At 36.2% G+C, this 23,130-nt stretch overlaps 1 protein-coding gene across 4 annotated transcripts in view; it reads left to right on the top strand.

The window, feature by feature from the left end:
* Positions 1 to 1,820: 1,820 nt before the first annotated feature.
* LOC105199443 (diacylglycerol lipase-alpha) overlaps positions 1,821 to 23,130 on the top strand; it is a 49,011-nt gene continuing 27,701 nt past the window's right edge. Inside the window, exons 1-2 of one of the 4 annotated variants that reach the window (XM_026133825.2) lie at positions 1,821 to 2,596; positions 5,984 to 6,575. In XM_026133825.2, the coding sequence (XP_025989610.1) occupies positions 6,481 to 6,575 (95 nt within the window). In that variant the 5' untranslated portion in view covers positions 1,821 to 2,596; positions 5,984 to 6,480. Of the gene's footprint in view, positions 2,597 to 5,983; positions 6,576 to 11,265; positions 11,614 to 23,130 lie in introns of those variants that run through there. The other 3 variants (XM_011166577.3, XM_011166578.3, XM_026133824.2) reach the window with 3 other exon arrangements.

Genomic DNA, 23,130 nt, shown 5'->3' with positions numbered 1-23,130 from the left:
TCATCCACCCTCCTCCTTCTCCCCCCCCCCCTCCACGGGGAGAGAAATAAATCAGCGAGCTTTTCCCGAAACGTTCCTTACGTGCCGTTGCTCGCGCGACACGGCGACGTCTCCGTTACCGAGATCGGATCGATCAATCTCGGGCGAACGTGATTAACTCTCTTACATAGGATATAATCGGATGACTGGTCCACTCGCAGCCGCGTTTTTCGACTAAATAGCAATCAATTCCTCAGTAAAAATTTAACGCGCTCGCTATTTCTTTTGCAGCTCATTCATTTTTAGTACTCGACAATTACGTTCAACTAATTGAATTGATGATTGAATGAATGAAAAATGACGTGAAAATAAATTACACTTAATGTGATCATATATTTATTTTTTATTCTTTTAAAAAATTTTGGATATTGTTAGATGTTGAAATAATAACGAATGTAATTATATATATATATTTTTTTTAATTTTTTAAAAGATTTGGGATATTATTGGTGTTAAAATAATTTAAAAATAAATACATATCATTTAAGTTTAGATTACACAATTTTTCAAGATATAAATATTAAGATATAAATATTCAACTTAAATGATATGTATTTTTTCAAAAACTGTATGAAATCTTTAAATTGCATCAATTATAAAGAGAATATATTGCTCTTTGAAATAACTGCTGTACTACTTTTAATAAATAAAATCCAAGTGGTAGCATCTTTATTTTCATAAAACTCAAATGGTGGTAGCTTTAATTTTTTTTTAAATAAAATTCAAGTAGTATTATTTTTGTATTTCCATTGAAAAATCTTTCTGTTCTAATCCAAGTGGATGTATTTAAAAACATTTCAATGGAATATCCCTATCAGCAGACAATGTTTTTTAAATATTTTTTAAATATTCTTCATTATAATGTTTTTTAAATATTTAAAAAACATTTAAAAAATATGGTTTCCTGATAGGGATATAACATTTAATTTCAAAGAATTAAGAATAGCGCCCGCGTGTGTGTGTGTGTGTGTGTGTGTGTATGTGTGTAATGATGTATTTAATTTTTTAACTTTTAGAAGATTTGGATATTGTTAGATATTAAAATAATGTCAAATGTGATCATATATTTATTTATATAATCTTTTAGAAAATTTTGGATATTATTGGTGTTAAGATAATGTCGAATGTAATCGTATATTTATTTTTTTAATCTTTTAAAAAATTTTGGATATTGTTAGGTGTTAAAATAATGACGGATTATTTTTATCGAAATTCGATCCGTTTTTGCGATATACGATCATCTTAACCACTCTCTAGATTATTCATTGATAAATATGATTATTAATGAGTAACGATTTCAAGAATGGGGGAAGGGGAAAGGTGGTTCAAAGAATCGTCCATAAATCACGCACGTGCGATAAGATAAGGGAATGGCGAAACGGAAGTATTCTGATTATCCGCACCTATCTTCTCTGTTATGGTTGCGTGCGATTTTGCGTAATCGGAAATCATATTCTATTTGCGTGAGTACAAGCAGTCAGATTTCTAAAAAGAAATATAAACAAACTAACGGAAATCGTCACGTGGAGAGCACGATGTACTGAATAATAAAAGTTATTTAAGTTGGCGATCGAACGATAAATCAAATAGAAAAAAAAAAAGAGGAAATGAAGCGCATCGAAGCGATGGGAAGAAGAGATGGGACAAACGTTCCCGGGGTGCAACGACGCTCGGCGTCGAGACGCAAGCGCGTCTCGGCGCCGCCGCGACCGAGGGAGGTGGTGGCGAAGGGGGGAGGGGGACACGGCGTCGAGAGGGGGCTTTGTCTTGTTGGGTGCCACCTCGGAGCCGGCACGGCTCAGTCAGTCGCGCCTCGGGGTAGTTCGCTTCGATGGATCTCGTCGTTCGCCGGTGCCAGGAGGAGGATGCGCTCCTCCCGCGGTGGTGGCGCGGACGCGTCGTGATTACGCGCTCTCGGCACGTGGTCGCACGGAGATAGCGTATGCGCGGCTCTACGCCGACGAGACCTTCGGTATCTCATTAAAAGGAAGACTGTCAGATGCGGAACGTGATGTTGAGAAGGCACGAGGTTTCGGGGCGATCTCGTACGCGATAACGGGGTCGGTCTACTCTCTTCCACCGTCGCGGATCTCGAGGCGCCTTCCAGTAGACTGAGAGAGAGGGGGAAAGAGGAGAAGAGGACGACGATATTCGACGATTTTTACGACGTGCGTAACGTCGCGGAAACTGAACGAAACGTTTCCTCTTTCACGTTTCACGGGGGGAGGGGGAGGGGTCCACGCTAGCGGAAGTGTGCTCTACGTAAGAAGTCGCGTAAGAAGACGCATTCGACGAGAGCCGAGAGGGGTTTCGGTTGGCTGACGACGACGACGACGACGGACCGACCGACGCCGAGCGTCGCCGCCGACACGGCGTCGTCGTCCACGCAGTGAGCGCGCCCCGCTCGGAAACGCGTGGCGATCTCTCGGCTCTGAAAACGGATTGCAGTTGTTGGTGTTCGAAAGCGATCAGGTGGTGGCCGTCAATCTTGAGACGTAGAAATTAAGAGTGCCGTCGTTATTAGAGATGTGTAAGGATTGTTCGAGAAACAATTTAGGTATGCACGTTGAAATGGAATTTATTTGGACGTCACTTGGGAATACGCTTAAATTTCGAATGTCCTTTGGTTGTCATGAATTTGATCGATGCTAGTCGAATTTGGAAATTTTATTATTTTTCAATTGCTCTAAGTTTTTGCTTTCGCAATGTTGGATTTTTTTTGAAATTTCTATTTTTTTACACCGAGAGAAAAAATGCTAAATTTTAATAAATATATTTGTTTGAATAGTCGTAATGAAATTTTTACTAAATGCACGTAAATATTTAGGTTAGGTTAGGTACATATTTAGTACAAGAATCACTAATTTAATTTACCTATCATTTTTTGTTTATCGAGTAAATATTTATGTACTTACTGCAGATAAATATTTCATTGCAGCTATTCAAAGAAATATTTATTAATATTTTGTAATTTTTTTCTGCCAGTGTAATTGTTTCTTCATTATTAATTAAGCACGGCTGTATGTATCGACTTCATCCAAATAGCGTAGAGATATTTAATGATAAAAGCGCAATTTTAACAATAGATCGTAAATAATGTAATTTATATATGAAAAACGGTCGACCTAAATCTCGGCTTTTCAAGGCAAAAAATCGTCGCCTCTGTCTTCCATCCGAAAGACAAATTATGTGTCTCGTCCATTGTATCTCAAAATTCCAAGTTACATCAGCGCGAAGATAAAGAACGGCGCGATAACAATTAGCGGTAGTAAAAGTAAAAATAATGCGATAGAAGCGAAGATAAATTTGTCGATCGATAATTCACGCGTATCCGCGACCACTCGTCGGCGCATGATAATTTAATTAGGCGACATCGATTGTACTCGCGTAGAGCTTGGCGATTTAATGTCGCGCGTACGTACGCATCCGCGAAGCTCGATGTATTTTTCTTCTCTCCATCAGCGGAGCATTTAATTTAATTCGGTGCGGCGCATTCCTTCGTCTACGATTTCGTTCACGTGGGTGTCTTCAGGTCGGAGAACTCGCGATGTAACTGAGAGCGAATTAATCTTCCGTGATCCAACGTTTTTTTCGCCGCTTTCCTAGTCCAATCGGATCTTTGGTATCTGATAGTGTTTTTGAAAGGGTTTTTGGACTGTAAAAAATCTAAAAAAATTTGACACACTCTCTCTCTCTCTCTCTCTCTCTCTCTCTCTCTCTCTTCCAACATTCTAGAACACGATTTCACAATCCGAAGTGTTTTTCACTTTTTTTTACTTATCTGAATTTGAGGCAGAATAATACAAAATTGAAAATTTGCTTGAATTTTCGAATCCCCGGTTAGTCCACAAAGGATTTAATATTAAATAGTGTAAATATTTCCAACAGAGAGAGAAAGAATCATTATATAGAAATCGCTTATTTCTAATCGTCAATCTGTCGAAATCAAGAGAACGAAGGCAGGAAGAATAGAAATTCATGAAATTCAATTATATTCTTCAACAGTTAATTTTAATTCAATTAATTTTTAATATGCGTAAAGCGCTTATACACTATTATGTCGTAATGATTGCATTATTTTCCCGAGATTAGATATATGTGTTTCATTTATCGTTCAGGATTAAATTCTTCAATTAATTCCTTTCGGTGCGGATCGTTAAGTCGATAGCGAATCTCGCGTTATTAATGTTATTCTCGATGCTCTGTATTTCGTTTGTTTTTATATTGTTTTTCACAATATTGCCACAATATAAAATGCGCCGGCGACTAAATAATTTAAATGTTTTCGTTTCTGAATACGTCGTTTTTGTCGTTGACTCTACCGTTTAAAAACTTTGTCAGATTTCAAACTGTTTTGTAGAAACGAGGACTGCAAGAGGAAGTAAAATTTTACGGTCTTCGCATAACGTATATTTTAATCTCGTTTCACCAACGTCGAAATTTCACAATTGGAATCACGTGAAATTACAACACACTTTGTTAAATATCCGGGCAACAACGAGACGCGCCAAATTTCAAGTCTACATTTTTATTTTCGAGTTTCTAAAAAAAAAACAAAAACAAATGTACCGCAGGATCAAAATTAATTGTGGTGTAATGCGATAATGGTGTGAAGCAAAAATTGCAATTTCGTACTGAATTCTATTAAACGCACGCCAAAATTTTGTCCTATTGTAGCTCTAATCGAGGTCCCAGAATATTTTGTACGCGACACGACGACAGTATTCATGTTACATGTAGTAAAAATTGTTACATGAACGAGATCATCGTGTAACCTCGGACGCGGCGCGGCGGTCGTTGCATTTTACAAACGTCCATTCATAAAAGTCAATCGCGAACGATGGCGAATCACGAACAAAACGTGCTTTCGCGACATTGATTTACGAGAGAGAGAGAGAGAAAAAGAAGAAGAGAGAGAGAGATGCAGTCCATTACTCTGACAGGAAGTTTTCTCTCGCACAATTCAGAGATACTTAACTCTATAAACGCGAGCGGCACGACTCGACGACCACTTTGAGGTACGACGGATGGAAGCTCGCCCCGCGTGCCGTTTTCTTCGAGTTTCCTTCACAAACAGAGCTTGGACAATTTAATCCGCCGCTTTACAATCGGAACAGTCCGATCTTCCCTGTTTATTATACTTAATCGAACGCTATTTTCAACTTTCAAGACGTTTTTGTTGACGACGTATCTGCGAGCGGGTACCTTCTCGACGATTATGGCGCGGAATAAAAAAAGTATTTAAACAATTTGAGAGAGAGAGAGAAAAGGAAATTGCGTACGACGACAGAGTGTCTATTATTATCAAGAGAATAAAGAATGTTGGCACTTTGAGAAAAAAATTTTATCGGAAAAATCGCTTCCGTGCTTGAAAACTATTTATAGAATTTTTAATTTGCACATAAAAAATATTAGACGTTTATACACCGAGAGAAAAAATATCTCGTAAAAAATTTGACTTAGCACGAGAAAAAAATTATTTGCTCGGTTGTTCCCAACAGCTTAATTTACTTGTCAGGTTAAAAATTTCTTAGCTGAAATATTAATATAATTAAAATGGAGAAATAATTTTTATTCAAGTAATTTTTTCTTTGCAGTTGTGCAAAATATTTACTATTAGACTATTTTTATATTCAATATAATGAAACTTTTTTTAATCCAAGAAAACAATTTAATTAAGTTTAATAATATTATTAGTTTATTTGTAAAATAATTATTTTAATGTAAAAATTAAAAATATGAAATTATATGCCTAAGGTAATATGTTTATTTAACTAAAAAAAAATATTTTTACTTAAACAGAACGAACAAATGCTTGCATCAAAATCTATTTTTAAGAAAATATTTTTTTTTATTAAAAAAAGATTGTTTCTTAGTGTATCTGGTACATTCGACATTTTGTCAAAACGGCATAAAAAAAAGTGTCTAAATCGATCTGTTGCAGTTTCACTCTAGTGGCATCCTCTACCGAACTTCCGTAAGCAAGGTGCAAAACGTTGATGGACATCGAGCAGTCTGGATTAACTGTAATCGCCGTCAGTGATATCAGTGAACAATAGTGCACTAGAGCATTGGGCGACGTTTATCGTGCCGAGCGGCGCGATGCGGCGTCGCGTCGCTCGTCGGCACGTCGTCGTCGGTGGTAGCCAAGAGGAGGCCGTCACCCGACGAGCGGCGTCGTCGTCGGCAAGGCCGCCGAAGAATGGACAACGAACGCGATAAGAAGAGTCACGGTTACAGCTGTCAGTGCGCTCGTCGACGCGGCACGCGACGCCGACGTCGGCGTCGTCGTCGATCGCCGCCGTTGTTTACTTGCCGCGCTCGCCGGACAGATCGGGCGAGTAGCGCGGTGATTCGCGTGTGAGGTGAATTCGCGGTCGCCGGCTTGTTGGATGGAAGAAGTCGACGACGACGAAGGCGGCGACGACGACGCGACGCGAAATGCCTGGAATCGTGGTGTTCCGACGACGCTGGAGCGTCGGCAGCGACGACCTCGTCGTGCCCGGCGCTTTCCTGTTCATCCTGCATCTCATATGGTGAGTGAAGTACAATGTAAAATATGAAATAAAGAGAGAAGCTCGGAGGTGAAACACTGCTCGGAGGAAAGTGAAACGCAATGTGCGAGTCAATTTTTCCTTCACTCTGAGATATTTAGATCTTTTTTTTTAGCATCGTTATAAATGTACAGTACAATTAATTGCCTGCTTGCTTCGGATTCGATTTTCTAATCTTTTGTTCACATTCTGTTGAAATTGAAAATAAAAATACATTTTTTTGTCTTTGTTTCGATATCTCGATTCTATTAATTTTAAAAACAAAATAATTTATCAGAAATAGAAAAACGAAATTCATAAAATTTTATTAGCTTTTAGTTAGTTTTCAAGGAAATATGTTAAAACAATTATATGTGCATATATTGTGTATTTTTTCTTGCCTTTTTGCAAAGTAATAAAATCACGTTCGAATAAAAGCGATCGTGGAAAGGAATATATGTTCTTGCTTTTTTATTGTTTTGTTATTTTCTTGAAAAAAATTTTGAATTTAATTCTAAGTTATATTTTCCGATGTTTACATAACGCATTTTTATATATGACAAAGATCGTAAAATACGTTATTACGTCTTATTGTAAATTTAGATTTATTCAACGAACCAGTTACGCAAATTCATAAATGCGCCTTATAAAGCATGCATAATACATTATGAATTGTTGAAAGAAATATTCAAAATGTTAATCGAAGATATCATATTTAAACATTGATGAATGTTATTTAGCTACAAAACTATATTCTCCTATTATACATAATTATCAAATAAATATCAAGATGTAGCTTGAGCACATTCCTTAAACTTTGAAACGTCATTTAATTTGCATGAGAAAACATTTTAGGGAAAGATTCTGTGACGAATTTGCAGCCAATTTTCGAAAAATTTTCGAAGATGCTTTGTCTGTCTTACGTAATATTTTCCTCACTTAATACTTGAAATGACTATTTAAATTGAAATGTTTTATACATGTATAAAAATTATTCGCGTAAACAAACTTTATTCAACTCCTTAGAAACTTTAGTCGGAGAAAACTCTCTTTTATCAGTTTTTTATTTAGCCAATTGTCATCCTCTGATGCACTGCAGAATTATATACTATAGAATATTGAATTTTATTTGCTAAATTCATCGGCTCTCAAAATTCCAGTTTTATCAAAATATTAGCCGTCTTGTCACTTCGAGAATTAATGGATGCTATTAATGGAGGCACGTTTCATCTTGGGGGTCTCGAACTGACCTACATATTCGATTTTACGTACACCAATTAGGAACTCTCACGAATTCCAGTCGATTCATTTCCGATCTGCTAATTGATTGTGCGAATATGCATCGCGCGCGAATCTATGTACCACGAGCATGCATCTAGAACGATGTACCATGTTTAGCGAAGCTACAGCTGCTCCTGTTTTCCCGGAATATGAATCCTCGATGAAACTTGCGGAAGTGGAATTTAAAAATAAAGTTTCGCGAAAGAGAAGGAGAGATAAGCATTTAAAAATTATTTTTTATAAGTTTTAAATTCTCAAGTTAAATCTTTTTAAAATTGCGTGGAAATTCGATAAAAACTTCATTTTTACCTCAAATTTCATTGATGAAAACGTGCGTATGTACATTTTTACATTTACTATTTTTTTTTACAAATGTCTCTTTATATTTTTATTGAAAGAAAATTCCAAATTTCTGCAAGAATTTACTTGTGAATTTTAAATTCCTTATTTCACACAAACGTGCCCCGTTGATATTACGTAATGAAGAAGGCATCTTGAATCCAAGCTGCTTGTCTGTTACGTACGTATAATTTTCTAAACCAATTCTATTTGCACGTGTAGCACGAGTCCGCGATATAATGCTCGTGAATTCATGATTCGCGGATTTGCGTACGTATTTCAAGTCTCGTATTGTGTATCGCAATTCAGCTTATTAGCATGCCAGCAGCTTTGAGATTGTGCCTGCAGCAACGAGCGAACGAAATGACACACTGCACATAAACCGGGGATCATTTTCAAGAGTGCGAGCGCGGCCTTGATTATTCTTGGAACGAGATATTGGTTGTTATTTTCAGAGTTTGTTGTGTATAAACGCATGGGTTGTATACAGATCTCCTGGTGTCTCTCCTGTGTCATTCGCAAGTCAGCATTCTATCAGATATCTCCCGCAGATCCTTTCGTGTGTTCCTTGAAATGTGAAGCGCGTTGCAATTGATGACGAATAGCGCAGATAGCTGGACGCCAGATAAAAGTCCCGTTAGACAAAAAGCTAATTGTTGATAAATGTCTCAACAATTAGCTGTAGTTTTTCAAAGCTAATTGTCGGTAAATGTCTCAACAATTAGCTGTAGTTTTTTTTTAACTAATTGTTGGTAAATGTCTTAACAATTAGCTGTAGTTTTTTCCATCTTCCGCAATTAATGCAAATAGATCTCGATTTTCAAGAAATACTAAAGGGGAAAGATCGAAATACGAAGATATTTTATTTTCCACGTTGACTAATGAATGGTATTGATATTATATTCAATACAGTTCTGAACACAAAAGAATATTAAGTAAAGCTATTTGCATCTTACAAAAGAAAGCGTAAAGGAGGTTTTACAGAATGAGAAGATGTAGAAGAGAAGCGTAAAATGTGTTCTATTAGTCAAACTTCAAAGGTATTTCGTTTTATCTGCGGCTGCGAAATCAATAGATTTCTCAAACTTTATTATTCGGCTCACAATCAACAAGGTGTTTCCGAGAGATCGACTTTTATTTATTTTCAACATGCATTTTCTATGCGACGGTCATTGTTTTTCCAGAAAAGTCGGTCGCGCGAGAACGCTTTTCCCGTGTATTATTAGCGATGATCGAGAATCGCTTCTCCCAGCTCGCTCGTGATGTACATTGTTACTTGCAAAATAACATCGATAATCTTATTTTGCTGGGTATCAGCGAAAATCTCAATCGATCTTTTGTCTAGCCGATTTTTTCACAATATTTTCCAACGGCTGTGAATCCAGTCTGCACATATCTCCGCAATTTTTACTCGTTCGATGAATCGCGATGAACGGATGGGTGCAACGGAATTGAAAGGAGAGGCGATCGTCCATTTTCATTTTTATTGACCGCGTAATCGTGTTTCATTCGATGCATCGCCACCAAAATATCGCTCGTTAGAATCTTCGATTCTACGACGATAAACAGCTCGAAGCTGTAACCCGTCGATTAAAATTTTTTTCTTCATTTTATTGTCAATATAAAAGTTTCTTCATTTTACTCTTACTCTTCTTCGAATAGCGCGCTATCAAACAGTTCCACACGTTCCGCATTTTTACGTTCCCCAGTTCTAATTTGCGAAGACGTTCCAAGAAGTTAATGTAGTTTGTGTACGTGTTAAAATCCCCAGCTGAGTGAAAATTAGTATTATATCCCGTTAAACTCGACCAAATTGTTCTTGTAAAATACAGCTCATTTTCTTTTGTACAAGAGTAAATTATTTTTTAAATACGAACATTTTCCTGGGATATGCTTTCTAACAAACACAAGTTCCAAAATAATACTCATCTATAATTAATCTTAAACGCAACAATTGAAGATAATAATTTCAATAATAAGAAGTAGCATGTAAGACGAAGAACACATTACACTCTGACATACTTCAATTTAAGGATATTTTGGGCTCTATAATATCAGTTAAAAGTTATCAAAATTTAAAAAGGTTTTTTTAGGCTTTTGTTCTCTTTTTTTCCTAATCAATAGTAAAAAAAAATTGGATTGCAAGCATCTAAATTTTGGATCCGAAAGCAGCTGCAAATTAAGAAAAAAAAACAATGAAAAATTTGGTTTATGCAACAAAAATGATCTTACTTTGCTGTAGTTTTAGATAAATAACTTTGAAATGATTAAATGAATCTAGATGAACTTTTTTACGAATATTTATTTGTTAATGCAAATAATTTTATTAAAAATTTAATTTGTGATATTACTTTCTCATTAAATTTGCAAATAAGTACTATAAATTAAAATAATTTTACATAAGAATTAAGAGCAATTAAAAAATTGAATAATTTTTCAACCACTATGGAAATTGTGTTTAAACATTTATATAAATACCCAAACGTAATAATAGAAGCGTAATATTAGAACAGTCTATAAAATTTTTCATTTTTTGATAGTACTTTGAGATGTGACACACATATTCTCAATATTTTTGTTCTTTTATCTGGGCTGGTCTCACCATCTCCGTTTAGCTTGAACGGTCGAAATCAAATTTAACAATAGCCAACTGCAAAACTTAAAACTGATCATTCCCAATTTATGTTGTTAATTATTTAATTTTTTAATTTTTTAAATTGTTATATTTTTCATTTTATTTCAATTAAAAAAAAATCATTAAATTATTAATTTAAAATTATTTTACATAAGTAAATTATAATTTGCAGAAAATAGACAAAAAGAACAAAATAGTACGACCACTTTTAAGTTTTGCAGTTGGCTATTGTTAAATTCAATCGATCGATCAACTTAACGATAAGACCAGGTGGTCGATCATGAAACTTTTTCCCTAGGACGGAAACGTGAAAAGTGAAAATCTTTACCATTGAAGTTAATGGAGAAATTTTTCACTTTTCACGTTTCCGCCTTAGGGAAAAAGTTTCATGATCGATCCCCAGTCTTACAGGTGTGTTTCATATCGTATGTACGATCGTACGTGGTAGTTGGTACGTCGTTCCGCGTTTCCGCGTTTCAGCGCGGCCGATCAGCTGTTTGGTTCAGTTCAGTTCGACTCGGCCGTTCAAACTGTCCCTCGCAGTTCGCATTTCCTGGCATTCCCTTCCCTCGTCGATCGGGTCGGTCAGTGCGCTCATCGCGTGCGCGTCTTCCTCAATGTTGTGTCGTGTCGCGTCGTCGCGTGCGTGCGTAATAGGTTATGTCGCCGTTGTTGTTCACGACGCTACGAGATGCCGAGCCTGATCGCGTTCGGCAGACGATGGAGGATCGGCAGCGACGACCTCGTGTTGCCGGGCGCCACTTTATTCTTCGTCCACCTGCTCGAGTGAGTGTTTGTTTTTATTCCTTTCGAGTCAAACGTGAGAATCATCAGAAGGGAAGAGTAGCGACAAACGAGCGTGGAGGAAGGGAGATAGGAGGAGGTTGTTTCAAAATTTCACGCGCGTAATCTTTTCCTCCTTTTCTAACAATTTGTCACATCCATTCAAGCTGACACAGCCAGTGCAGCACAATCGAATAAGACACGAGCGAACAAATTTACTGCTTTTTGTTGCTAATTTGTTGCTCTACTCGCGGTTTCGTTGCTCGAGCCAATTCGATAAAGATAGCTCGACAAAATGTGGCATAAAAGTAATAGCTGTGTCAACTTAAATTTAAAGTTTTTAAATAAAGTTGTAGCACAGTCGCAAGAAAGGAATATCAAAAGATAAAGAAAAAATCAAACATACCTTCCTCTGCTATCTTGTTGCTAATTAATTGCTCCGCTGTCAAATTAATTCCGCCAGAATAATTTTTTTTATTCAGAGAAATCGTACCCCAGCCAACACGCAGAGCAACAAATTAGCAACAAAGGAGCGCCAAATTACTGTTCGTGTTTCATTCGATTGTGCTGCGTCTGCCGCGTCACCTTAATAGACATCAATTTGTCTACAGTAATGACAACAAGTACGATAAATGGAAATTAAGCCGGAACTTGCTGTACGTAACTTTGAAAAGACGTTTAATAGTCGAGAATGGTAATCATCAGAAATTACTTAATTATTGATAATCAGCACGACGAATTCCAACATCGCGCTGCAGCTGTTGAATGTCAGAGTTGCGTCGGCGGCGTGTCGCAGAAATTTGCGCGACGAACCGAAAGCGGTATTTCACGTCGGGATTCTGTCATTGTTAGCTGGCGTGATTTTTTCATGAATTTCCGCGAAAATCCAGTTTTCACAGAACTGTACTGACTGTTGGGCTGTTTTACGGATGAGGGAAACCGCGAGTTTTCATGCCGAATAATTACAGAAGATGATAACCGGAGGCCATCGTTATATGGATCGAAAAATCTTTTTCGAGATAGAGAGTCTTCCGCTCGCCAGAAGACCACAAGTTGGAACGCACGTTTACATATTTGATATGTAATTCGTCAGGTGAATTACACAGTGAGAGAATGTGCGACTTAACGAGAGGGAGCTTTTATATCCGCGAAGGTATAACGAGCACGACCGAGTGGCTTTCTTCGTGCGAGAGAGTTCTTGATAAACAACAGCGGCTTCTTCGCTTTTACTTTTTATTTCGTCGTTCTTTTTTTTGTGCTCTGTGAATATCGCGTACACGAGGTTGATTTTATTAGCTACCCCCGGCGAGATTGTAAATCTATCTCGTGTGTATTGACCACACGCGCGACGTATTGTGTACACCGCGCTAAAAATATATTGATCTTTTTTATATCTTTTGCAGCTGCAATCAAACAAGCTTATACTAACGTTTCTGAGAGAGAGAGAAAGGAGGAGGGGGAGGAGGGGAGAGTACAAAGCGAGAAGAAAGCGAATTCTGAATCTTATATTTTCTAATTTGAAAACATCATAATTTCTAATACCTCAAAATATTTAAGTATCCAAGATCAATTATGCATTATATAATATTTATTATGTATCTAAATATTTTATATCTATATTCTTTTATATTTATAGTAAATATTATACGTATATGTATATAAAATACAAGATTTATCTAGAAAATAATTTTATACTGGTTATGTCAGACTGTCAAGCGTGATAATGTTTCTGCAAACAGTTTTGACACTTTAGCAACCAAATTAAACATCCGATACATTTTAAATAGTTCAACATAATTATTTTCAGATCTGTACTTCAACTGTACAGAATTGTTTTTTCCGTGTACAAGTAAAAATTATAAGACATAAATCTTAATATACTGCATCCAGAATAAGTCATGATCGTTATATCAGTCTATTCTGATCACTTTTCTCGATAAAGATGGCAAACACGTATTGCTTTTTGATTGGTTCCAATCGTAATTCAATCAACGTAATCTAAGTAAGAAGTGGAGTTTGATCATCTCCATGCGATCATTGATTATTGACATATTACTGTCTTATGACACACTACATGATTCACTTATAACTCATTCCTGACGTCTGGTCTGGTGCTAACAACTTATCGTAGAGAGTCCATTAAGAGTTTGACAGCGATGATGTAACATCGTTGCATCGCTGGTTACATACGTGTATTTAATGTCTTACGACATTTTCACGCGCTTTCTCGCATTTTCTTTTCAAATATCTGTACAGATACGTTCTAAAATTGTGAAATTAAGCGCGTTATAGAAATTTTACAATAGCAGATTTCATCGTTCCTCATTAAAATTCGCGATTTCTCTCGGGACGTTTCGCAAAATCTACGTCACCCATTATTCTCTAATGGTGGTTTTCGTCAGCTCGTACATCGTGAATTCGCACGAATAATAATCGAACGAGAACGAAAGCAAGCGGTCAAACGAGCGAGCGAAATTTATGCTTAAGTATTATAAACTTTCCTCTCTCTCGAAAATTTTGTTTATTTCATAGTCAGCTTGAGTGGTCGTTCTGGCATAACTTTACATATTATTAGACGAACAGTGGGTCGTATTCACGGAAAGTATAATCGGCACGTGCAACGCCTGCACGCCATCGAGATGTGACGTTGAGATGAACAACGAGGTTAATTAAAATTTCAGGAAATGCAAAAAAAGAAAAGTTTTGCGTACTTTTTGCGCAAGTTAATTCTGTCTAATAGTTTGTGTTCTCATAGAAAGTTATTTTATGACAATATGTAATTACAGCTAAAAATACTTTTAATTAAATACGAGTAAACATCGCGTGAAGTATATAATTTTGTAGTTTTACATTTCTTACATTTAAATAATTATTTTACAAATAAACTAATAATATTACTAAACTTAATAAAATTGTTTTCTCAGATTAAAAAATTTGATTAGCTTGAATATAAAAATGGTCTAATTATAAATATTTCGTACAACTGCAAGAAAACGTTATTTGAATAAGAATTAATTTTTTATTTTATGTACATAAATATTGGACAGTAATACATTATATCGGACTGACTAAATTAAATCGTGGTAATAGAAGGCCTTGTCGGTCACAGCGGTTCTTGGTGCCGATTAATAGTTATAAAGCCGGAATAGTAATATTAATTCTTTAAGAAGCATATATAATATCCCCCTCCCCTCCCCGGAAAAAACTATAAATTATTTTTTCGCAATAAAATACTTAACAGTTTTTGAGTATGTGGCGCGCACTTTGAGTTGAAAATTATAAAAATGAAAAATTATTAATCGGCACCAAGAACCGCTGTGACTGACTGACATAGGCCTTCTATTTTCGCGTTATAAACATTTCAATTAAGAAAAATGTTAACTTGACTGCAAGTAAATGAGCTACTGGAACTCACAGAGTAAATAATTCTTTTGTATTAAGTAAGATTTTTTCGTTGCAAGATATTTTATTTCTCTCAGTGTTCGCATTACATAAACAGTAATGGAAATGATTTTACTGGGCCATAGAAAATGACAAAAGCTTTTAATTAATGGGCAGACAAACGTCAACGTTTATCGATATTACAATTTACGTGTCAACCATGTTTACAATTCGTACAATTCAAATAATAAATGGAGTTCATAACTGACATATTTTCCCGTGTATACGATAATAAACACGCCATATTTTTTTCTAAACATCTTTATTTTCGCAAGCTCCGCCGTGCGTTCGTCTTTCCGTTCCATTTATCTTCTCCAGCCGGAAACCTTCTTTCTTCGAGTGGTTTGTTTTGAAGCTTCGGACGGAAAAATCGCTGCGTCGCTTTTCACGAAATGCGAAGGCACTGGTCGCAGAGTGGTTTTACACCGCTCTCTCGCTCTTCCTGCGCTTCGACGAGCATTCAACATCTCGATAAATTGAAAGCGAGTGCAGAATTGTGCCGTATTTTTCTAGGCCGAGGGCTTTTTCAGGCGACGAGTGCTCGTATCGCGAATTATCAGTCATGACAAATCGATCCCGTGGCTCGCGGTTATCAATTAATCGTTTAATCTATATGCATATGGTTGAGAACTCTGTTCGAACCGTTCGAACTCTTCCCCCCCCTTTTTTTTTTTTTTTAGACGGATAATGAGCTGGGGAAAAAGTGTATGCTTCACCGGCACATGTTTGCATTTCGGGTTCAAACAAGCGAATTAAAAAATGGCACGGCGTGACATTTTGTATTTTGAAAATATTAACCCCTGACTCTCTCCCGCTTCGGACGGCACGTAACTGGCGAGATCGATATGACCTCAATAAACACACACGTTTTGTTCCACGACATTTTAATTTGACTTTTCGCTTCGTATTTTCCTCGTTTTGTCCTTTCGCGAAATGGAAAAAAGGTAATTGATCCTGTAAGAAATTTTTACATTTGCATTCAGAAGTTTTTACTTATAGCATTTCTATTTATAGCATTTCTTTTTATAGAGCCTCTCTAAATATTAATCAGGAGTTTTTCAAGCGCCCTATGCATCTATGGACAACTCGGTCTGATAAGGCAATTTCAGGAGTATGTTGTGCAAGAGAGAGAGCGAGAGAGAGAAATAGAATTATTGATCGATAGAACCGATGTCACGCGAAATCTGATACGTGTACAAAAATAGGAAACAATCCACAATCTTTTCGTCGTTAGGAACAGTCAGACAAGCTAATCACAGTGAATCGTCCGTAGAAGTCATTTCGAATTAATCTTATCCGTCGCGAAAACATGTGTATTTACGTCTTCGTACATGTTTTCGTTTTATAAACTTCATACATCTCCTATTCATTAATTTACATAACGTTCAGCAGATATACTTTCACACGAGACAGATCTTTTATTTATTAAAATTCTATCACTATCTACGACTTGAGTCGTATCAGGGTGTTTGATGTTTGCCTTTGCGCCAACTGCGTCGTTTTTCCATCGTCTTTTGAATCTTTAAGTAAAGTGTTCTCTTCGAGGTGGCGCAGCGCGGCGCGGCGCGGCGCGTGCCCCATAAAATAAAACAAACTTTTTTTTCTTACTTTCGCACCCTCGCAACCGCAACGTTCTACGCTTTTTAAAGCTTCTCTACTTCCATCGCAGTTGCAAAAAGTCGCGACCGATCGATACGCGTTAGGCGCGCGAGCGAGTCTACAGCTTTTGTCTACGAGTAGTTTGTCTACGAGTAGCCCTCTCTTTCTCTGCGCGTGCTATGAATCATTTAAGGCTGACTCCATACAATTGGCAGGGGGTCACACGTGCGTATTGTCATCCGTGCTCGTCTCACGTTGATCTTTGGATTCTTGTTCACGCGAGGTGTTTTAGTACCCTATACACAATGAATATCTCAATCCAAGATGACGAAAGATCAGTGTTATCGTTTCTACAATTACAATTTGTATTTTTTTATTACATTTTTACTTATTTTAGTATGTAATTACAGGTTGCCAGCATGCCATTAAAAAAATCGTTAATTGTGACGACGAGTTCTCGAAATTGGTATTGATTTCAAGTGTCCTGTAATGAAATGTTTTAAAATGTGAAGCTGAATCCAATTATTTTAACGGGATGTGTATAGAGTTTTGATCAAATACGTTATCTTTCTCTCTTTAGTTGACTTACGATTAGTGTGATCTTCATGAATATTAATTAAAAATAAAATGTAGGTTAAAAATAAAATTTGGAAGAAAATTACCTCATTAAATTGTATACCGATAAATTTTTTAACACCTTGTGTGAGAAATTAATATATGAACTAATGCTGCAAAAAATGTATACGAATATTATTTATTAATTCTTTGTTATAACTGTGTAATAATCTTTACGCAATGATAACAATTTTGTTATCAAAGTATAAGTTTGAATTTTGAAGGAGAAGATTCGTGAAAAGATATATTCTAAAATTTATTTTAGAGTATTATGACCATTTAATTGTATGAACAAACTTCTTGTATGGTTCCGAGAGCTGCGATGAAAATTATAAAATTATCGATGAGTGATCAATGACGCGGTATATATTAATAATAAAATTATAATATTGACTTGTTATCGACAAATAACGAAATTTCTGCTGAATTACGCTCGTATACATTTGTGATACATAATTGCAGCATTATCGCATGATGTCATCGTGCGCATTGATATGATTGATATCGATTCTTTTTATCTTCACCATCGGGAAGGCAGAAATCATGCTCTTACACTCACGAGTGCAGGATGGTTATTAACGTATCAAAGTCGCCTCTCCCGTGTACGAGCCATTAAAAAAATTGCTGTAACATTATCCGCATGTGTGCACGTGTACCGAATACTATTTTTTTCCTCGTCGTACGGACGGCTAAGTATAGACCCGAGCCTATAGACTCGTTGGGATTTAAAATACCTTAGGTACGCAATGACACCGTTGCGTTACAACGTCTACAAACGTGCACATTTTTCTATGTACTCTATCATTGCATTTCTTTTTCGCTTCACTTACGTGGAAGGAAAGTGCGATACCCCACGCGACCGAATTAATTTTGAATTCAGGTTTTGAATTTATTCTTCATATACATTTAGAGAGAGTAATCCGTATATCGCATTAATTGTATGTATAGGCAGGGCTAAGTAAAAAGTATTTGAAATACAAAATACAGTATCTTGGCAGTTAGTATTTAAATTACAAACTACAAAATACTGGCGATCTTTCGATTTACTTTTGACAAGTTTTGTATTTCAAATTGAGAAAGGTTACCAATATTTTGCATTTTGTAATTCAAATACTAATCACCAGTACTTTGTATTTCAAATACTTTGCCCAGCTGCCTGTATTTAATTTGAAAAGTTGGCGTTGATAATTGCTACTCGCTTTTATACGCATTTTACAACATTATTTTTTTCTTTTGCAATTCTTATTTATTTATTTTTATTTATGTGCCGTTCAATCAAATTTATTTTTCGATATTGTCACATGGCACCGACAGTAATTATCCATAGTAAAACGTCACGTTGAATTGAGCATGTGCAATCAGTGTAATCTCAATTCCATGTTCTACCCGGAATCGCAGATCCATTATCGGATTTAAAGTGTCGGCGCTTCACTAGAAAATGACCAATCAATAAAAATTATCTCTCACACGACGTATTTTTTTTTTATGCTTCTTTTCGCTGAAATTGTTGGGTTTATCTTGGTATTTATTGCGATACAATATTTTTCTGCTAGAGGCGTTTTATTCATCTTATACACATTATTTTATCTTTTAACTTAACTTTATCTTGTTTTTTATTTTAATTATTTAATCATTTATCCTATCCATTTATTTCAAGAAATAAAAATTTAGTAATGGTATATAATAATAGTACATACGTATCGAATATTAATATAGGTAAAGATGATTATAAAAAAAAATATGTGAACGCGAGTTTTTATACTCTTTTAATTTTTTACTTTGTACTCCTTCGTATTACAGGTTTGGATTAATATTAATTAGGAGTTTACCAGATTTTCGATTTATTTCAAAGAGCCGAAGCTCGCACCATTATTTTCATGATCAGAAACATTAATCAATAATGCTTCATTCTTCTCACTTGTCCTCTCGAGTTCTCGATCGCAGCACCCATTTGACGATTGCGAAAATGACAAGCCTTGAAAGTTTTGTCTGATGAGCGACAGCATGTCATAATAGGAGCTCCAGAATAGAAACATCACCATCTTGTCCTCCTTCGCGATGAACCTTCTTTCATGTCTCGCCGACTCTCCAAAAGTCAACAGGCAAAATTCTCCTTGACATTACCCTGTCGAAACACTTTGCAAACATTTCCACATGATTTCCATTTTACATTTTCCACACGAAGAAGCAGACATGTTTCTTCCATCTATTGCGATATCAAGTACATCGTGGGAAGTACACGTTAATCTTAAGAAAGTTAACGGAAATGAGAGTGAAAGTTACAAGAGTCACGTTACAAATATAATCGCAGTGAAACACGAAGAAAATGTAAATTTACTGGTATAACAAAAATTAGGCGGCTACTTTTTCTCTTTTCTCTTTACAAAGATGTCTTTAATTTTTCTTTTTTGCCAAATAATTTTTTTCTATATATTTTGTTGAAATTTAAAATGCATAATTTGAATAAGTTCCAACAAATAAAAAATATATATGGGAATCATCAAAATTGACAATGGCACAGAAATTTGTAAATATAAAAAATGAAACGTAATTATTTATATAGTTAGGTATTTTAACAAATAAAAAATTATTTGATAAAAAATTTATTTAAGAAAGTTAAAGGCATATTTGGTATTATCTAAATGCACGCAAAGAAAGGAAATAAAATATTTATTTGCGATTGTAATTGCATCATGAATATTTTCTTGGCGTAGAACGCTTTTGAGCTTTTCTCAAGAATGGAGAACATTCGCACAAGCGGTGTGACATGTCTTATTCATCTAGCTTAGTATCATTTTATCAACTGGGTCGCTATACGATTCGCTGCGTTTTATGTTTTGAGCGTGATTCACAAGGACAATTACAATGATTCGAAATAATAGCGTAATTTAATAAGTGAGCGATGACTTTTCTATCCGGGATCACCCGGATGGAACAACTTTGTGCGCGATTACAAATATCTTTAAACATTCCTTAAGATAAATACTCTAATCGTCGCGCCGTTGCTTTTTTTTCTAGCGATAAGAAAATTATCATATTACAGCGTGTGTACAGCGCACATTTCTCGATGTGTTTTACGTACCATACTTTGATATTTACTTTTAATTGATGCAACGTGATGTACACTGACATTAGAAGCAAAAAGATTGCAACACTTTTTCGATGAGTTTCAGAACCTAGCCTTGCTCGTAGAGCGAATGAACTAACTAGTTATAATGAGTAAGAACCAGTCACTGGGGTGATCAGACTGCTTTCCGAAACTCATAAAAAAAGTGTTGCAACCTTTTTGCCTCTCAGTGTACAAGAAGAACTCTTAATTCACTTTAAAAAAACAACTTTTATTTTAGAAAATTACTTTTACATTTAATTTCTTAGTTTAAGATTAATTTTTTTCAAGTATTTAAAGAAAATTAGAAAAAAATTACTATTGCGCTAAACTTCTCAATTCAACGCTTTATACTCTAGTCTATGACGTTCGATTCACGCGGTATGCACGAGAGAAACGGGGTGCTTTTATGAAAGCAAAATTTGCAAGGTTCGACCCTGCAGCGACAAGACGAGCACATAGATTCTCGACAGATCTCTCATTTACATTGGATACGCTTAATAAACTTGTCGAGGTTTTATGAAGGCTATCGTGTCGCCGTAAATCAAGCTGCCTGTGCGCGAAGTCGATTAATTGCCGATCGCTATACGCACACTTCTCTCGTGATTCTCGTACTGTGAAACGACTAGTCGACGAATGACACTTTGTTAAAACGAATCAATATTGATAAAACATGTCTGCGATAACAGCCTGTTTTCCTCCATTTGCGAGCATTCCGAGTATTCGAAAGAAAAATATTTGCGAAAAGCAGACACTAGAATATTTTTAATTTGCAATTGAAAATAAATTATTTTTAAGCAGTTTTTATAATATATGTTACACGTTTGATTAATAATCACATTTTTATCAATCGTCTCTTTATACACGTAATAATAAAAGGGGGTTCATTTGTAAATTATTTCTAAATTATTTATTCTCTATATTTGTGCACACATGTGCACATGTATAATTCTTTTCTTGAATGATCTTTGTATTATTCTCTATTTTTGTGTCTTACGTAACATCTTTTATGAAATAAGAAAAATTGATGAATAAATAAAATGGCGAAACGCTTCGAATTGCGAATAGACGTCGTGTATGCAAATGTACAGCAAATAACGAAGAACGCGATTATACAGAATTGTATAGTATATTCTAATCTAATGCGTTCTCATACGTCAATATTCAGAATTTGCGACTTTCGATTTTTTTCCGGACGGACGGTTCAATGGCCGCTTTCGGCCAGGGACAGTCTAAAACAACGGGGTGTGCATCGCCATCAAACGATTCAGCATCCCCGAGCACGGGTGCGAGGGTGCGGGATCCTTTTACCACGGCGATGCAAATCCACGTCCCCTTTATGAAACTCGCCATACGGCTGTCCCCTTCGAATCATGGGATCGGTATACATGGTGTGTCAGAAATCGTATTGCAATCGCCAAGTGTTTGGTAAATTCATATTTTTGTTAACGCAAATCTTTCATTATCGTTCATATTAAACATATTTGATAAGTAATCCATTAATTTTTCCCAAAATTCTATATTTACAATGAGCAAAAATCATAGCTCTGATATTTAGTTTTTATTTCCCTTCTTATATAAAAATCTTAAGTCGAATAGAAAATTATTTGTTTTTCCGATATTAAAATAATCGCTATTCATCTTTGACCTCTTTGACGCTTGTAATTTAAAAGGAAGACGAAATCATGAGACACCCGGTATATCTCCTCGACGTTTCACGGCGATAAATAGTCCTTTGTCCCTGTAGCTCGTAATGTAAGAGAGCTGGCAGTTTTGGCCACGTTGAAATATAAATGGTCGCCCAAATGGAATTTTCGAAATATTTGGCCGTTTAGGCCTTTCACTCTCGAGAGAGTGATTCTCATTAATGAAAACTCCTTATTGTTAATCCTATCATCTCGTCAGACATATCTCGAAATCGCATTTCACTCTTGAACCACTTGACGTCTTCCGCAGCGTTTTACACCGAGAGACAACTGGACCAGTGTCGTTGACAAATAGAATATACTAGTGGAATAAATTTCGTCTACCGCTGTATCATTTCTTAACATGTCGACAATTTTTGACAAATGTCGGCAGTAGAGAAGGAAACGCGCAATGGACCTCCGTTACACCATTCCGCAAAATTGTATCTTCGCTTATTTCCGACCTTTATTTCCTTTGTCGCAGCGATCAATCGACGAATTTATACACCGAGATTGCTTTTTCCGAGATTGCAGTCTCCATCGCGTGTGAAATCGCGCACGGTTACGCTCGCGGTAGTGGATTTTCATCGCACACTATTTCGATTTTCGCGCACCATTGCCCGATGTCACGTTTGATTGCGAGCATCGGATACGATTATTGAACTCGTTTCGAACTTTAGCATCTTAACTCCGTCGCACTTGATTCAAGACGTTATGTACCATTAAAAAAAATTTACGCGGCAATACGTACGTACAAAATACAGCACAATCCTGATACAATATCTGCTCGTCGCGCTAAAAGCTACGTGTTGTCTATTCGCGACAGCTAATCAAATTAGAATCGTGGCGGATTTAGAGCGTCGCTCGCGTTTATCCTTGTATCTATGCCGTCGGTCGCCAATTTATAACTGTTTATGACTCCATAAAAACAGAACGATCCTTTCCGTCAAAGTGCGAATTCGCGACGACGCTTAAAAATACGATGTTTAATTCAGCGGGTCTTCTCTACCATTAACTCTGCGGGTTCGGTATCGAGGTCTCTCTCCTCAAGCGGATATGAGAACCGTTTCCGCG

This window comes from Solenopsis invicta, chromosome 3 (genome assembly GCF_016802725.1).
Source record: "Solenopsis invicta isolate M01_SB chromosome 3, UNIL_Sinv_3.0, whole genome shotgun sequence".
In the NCBI taxonomy this organism is placed as follows: domain Eukaryota; kingdom Metazoa; phylum Arthropoda; class Insecta; order Hymenoptera; family Formicidae; genus Solenopsis; species Solenopsis invicta.
This window is presented reverse-complemented; position numbering and strand designations above follow the sequence as displayed.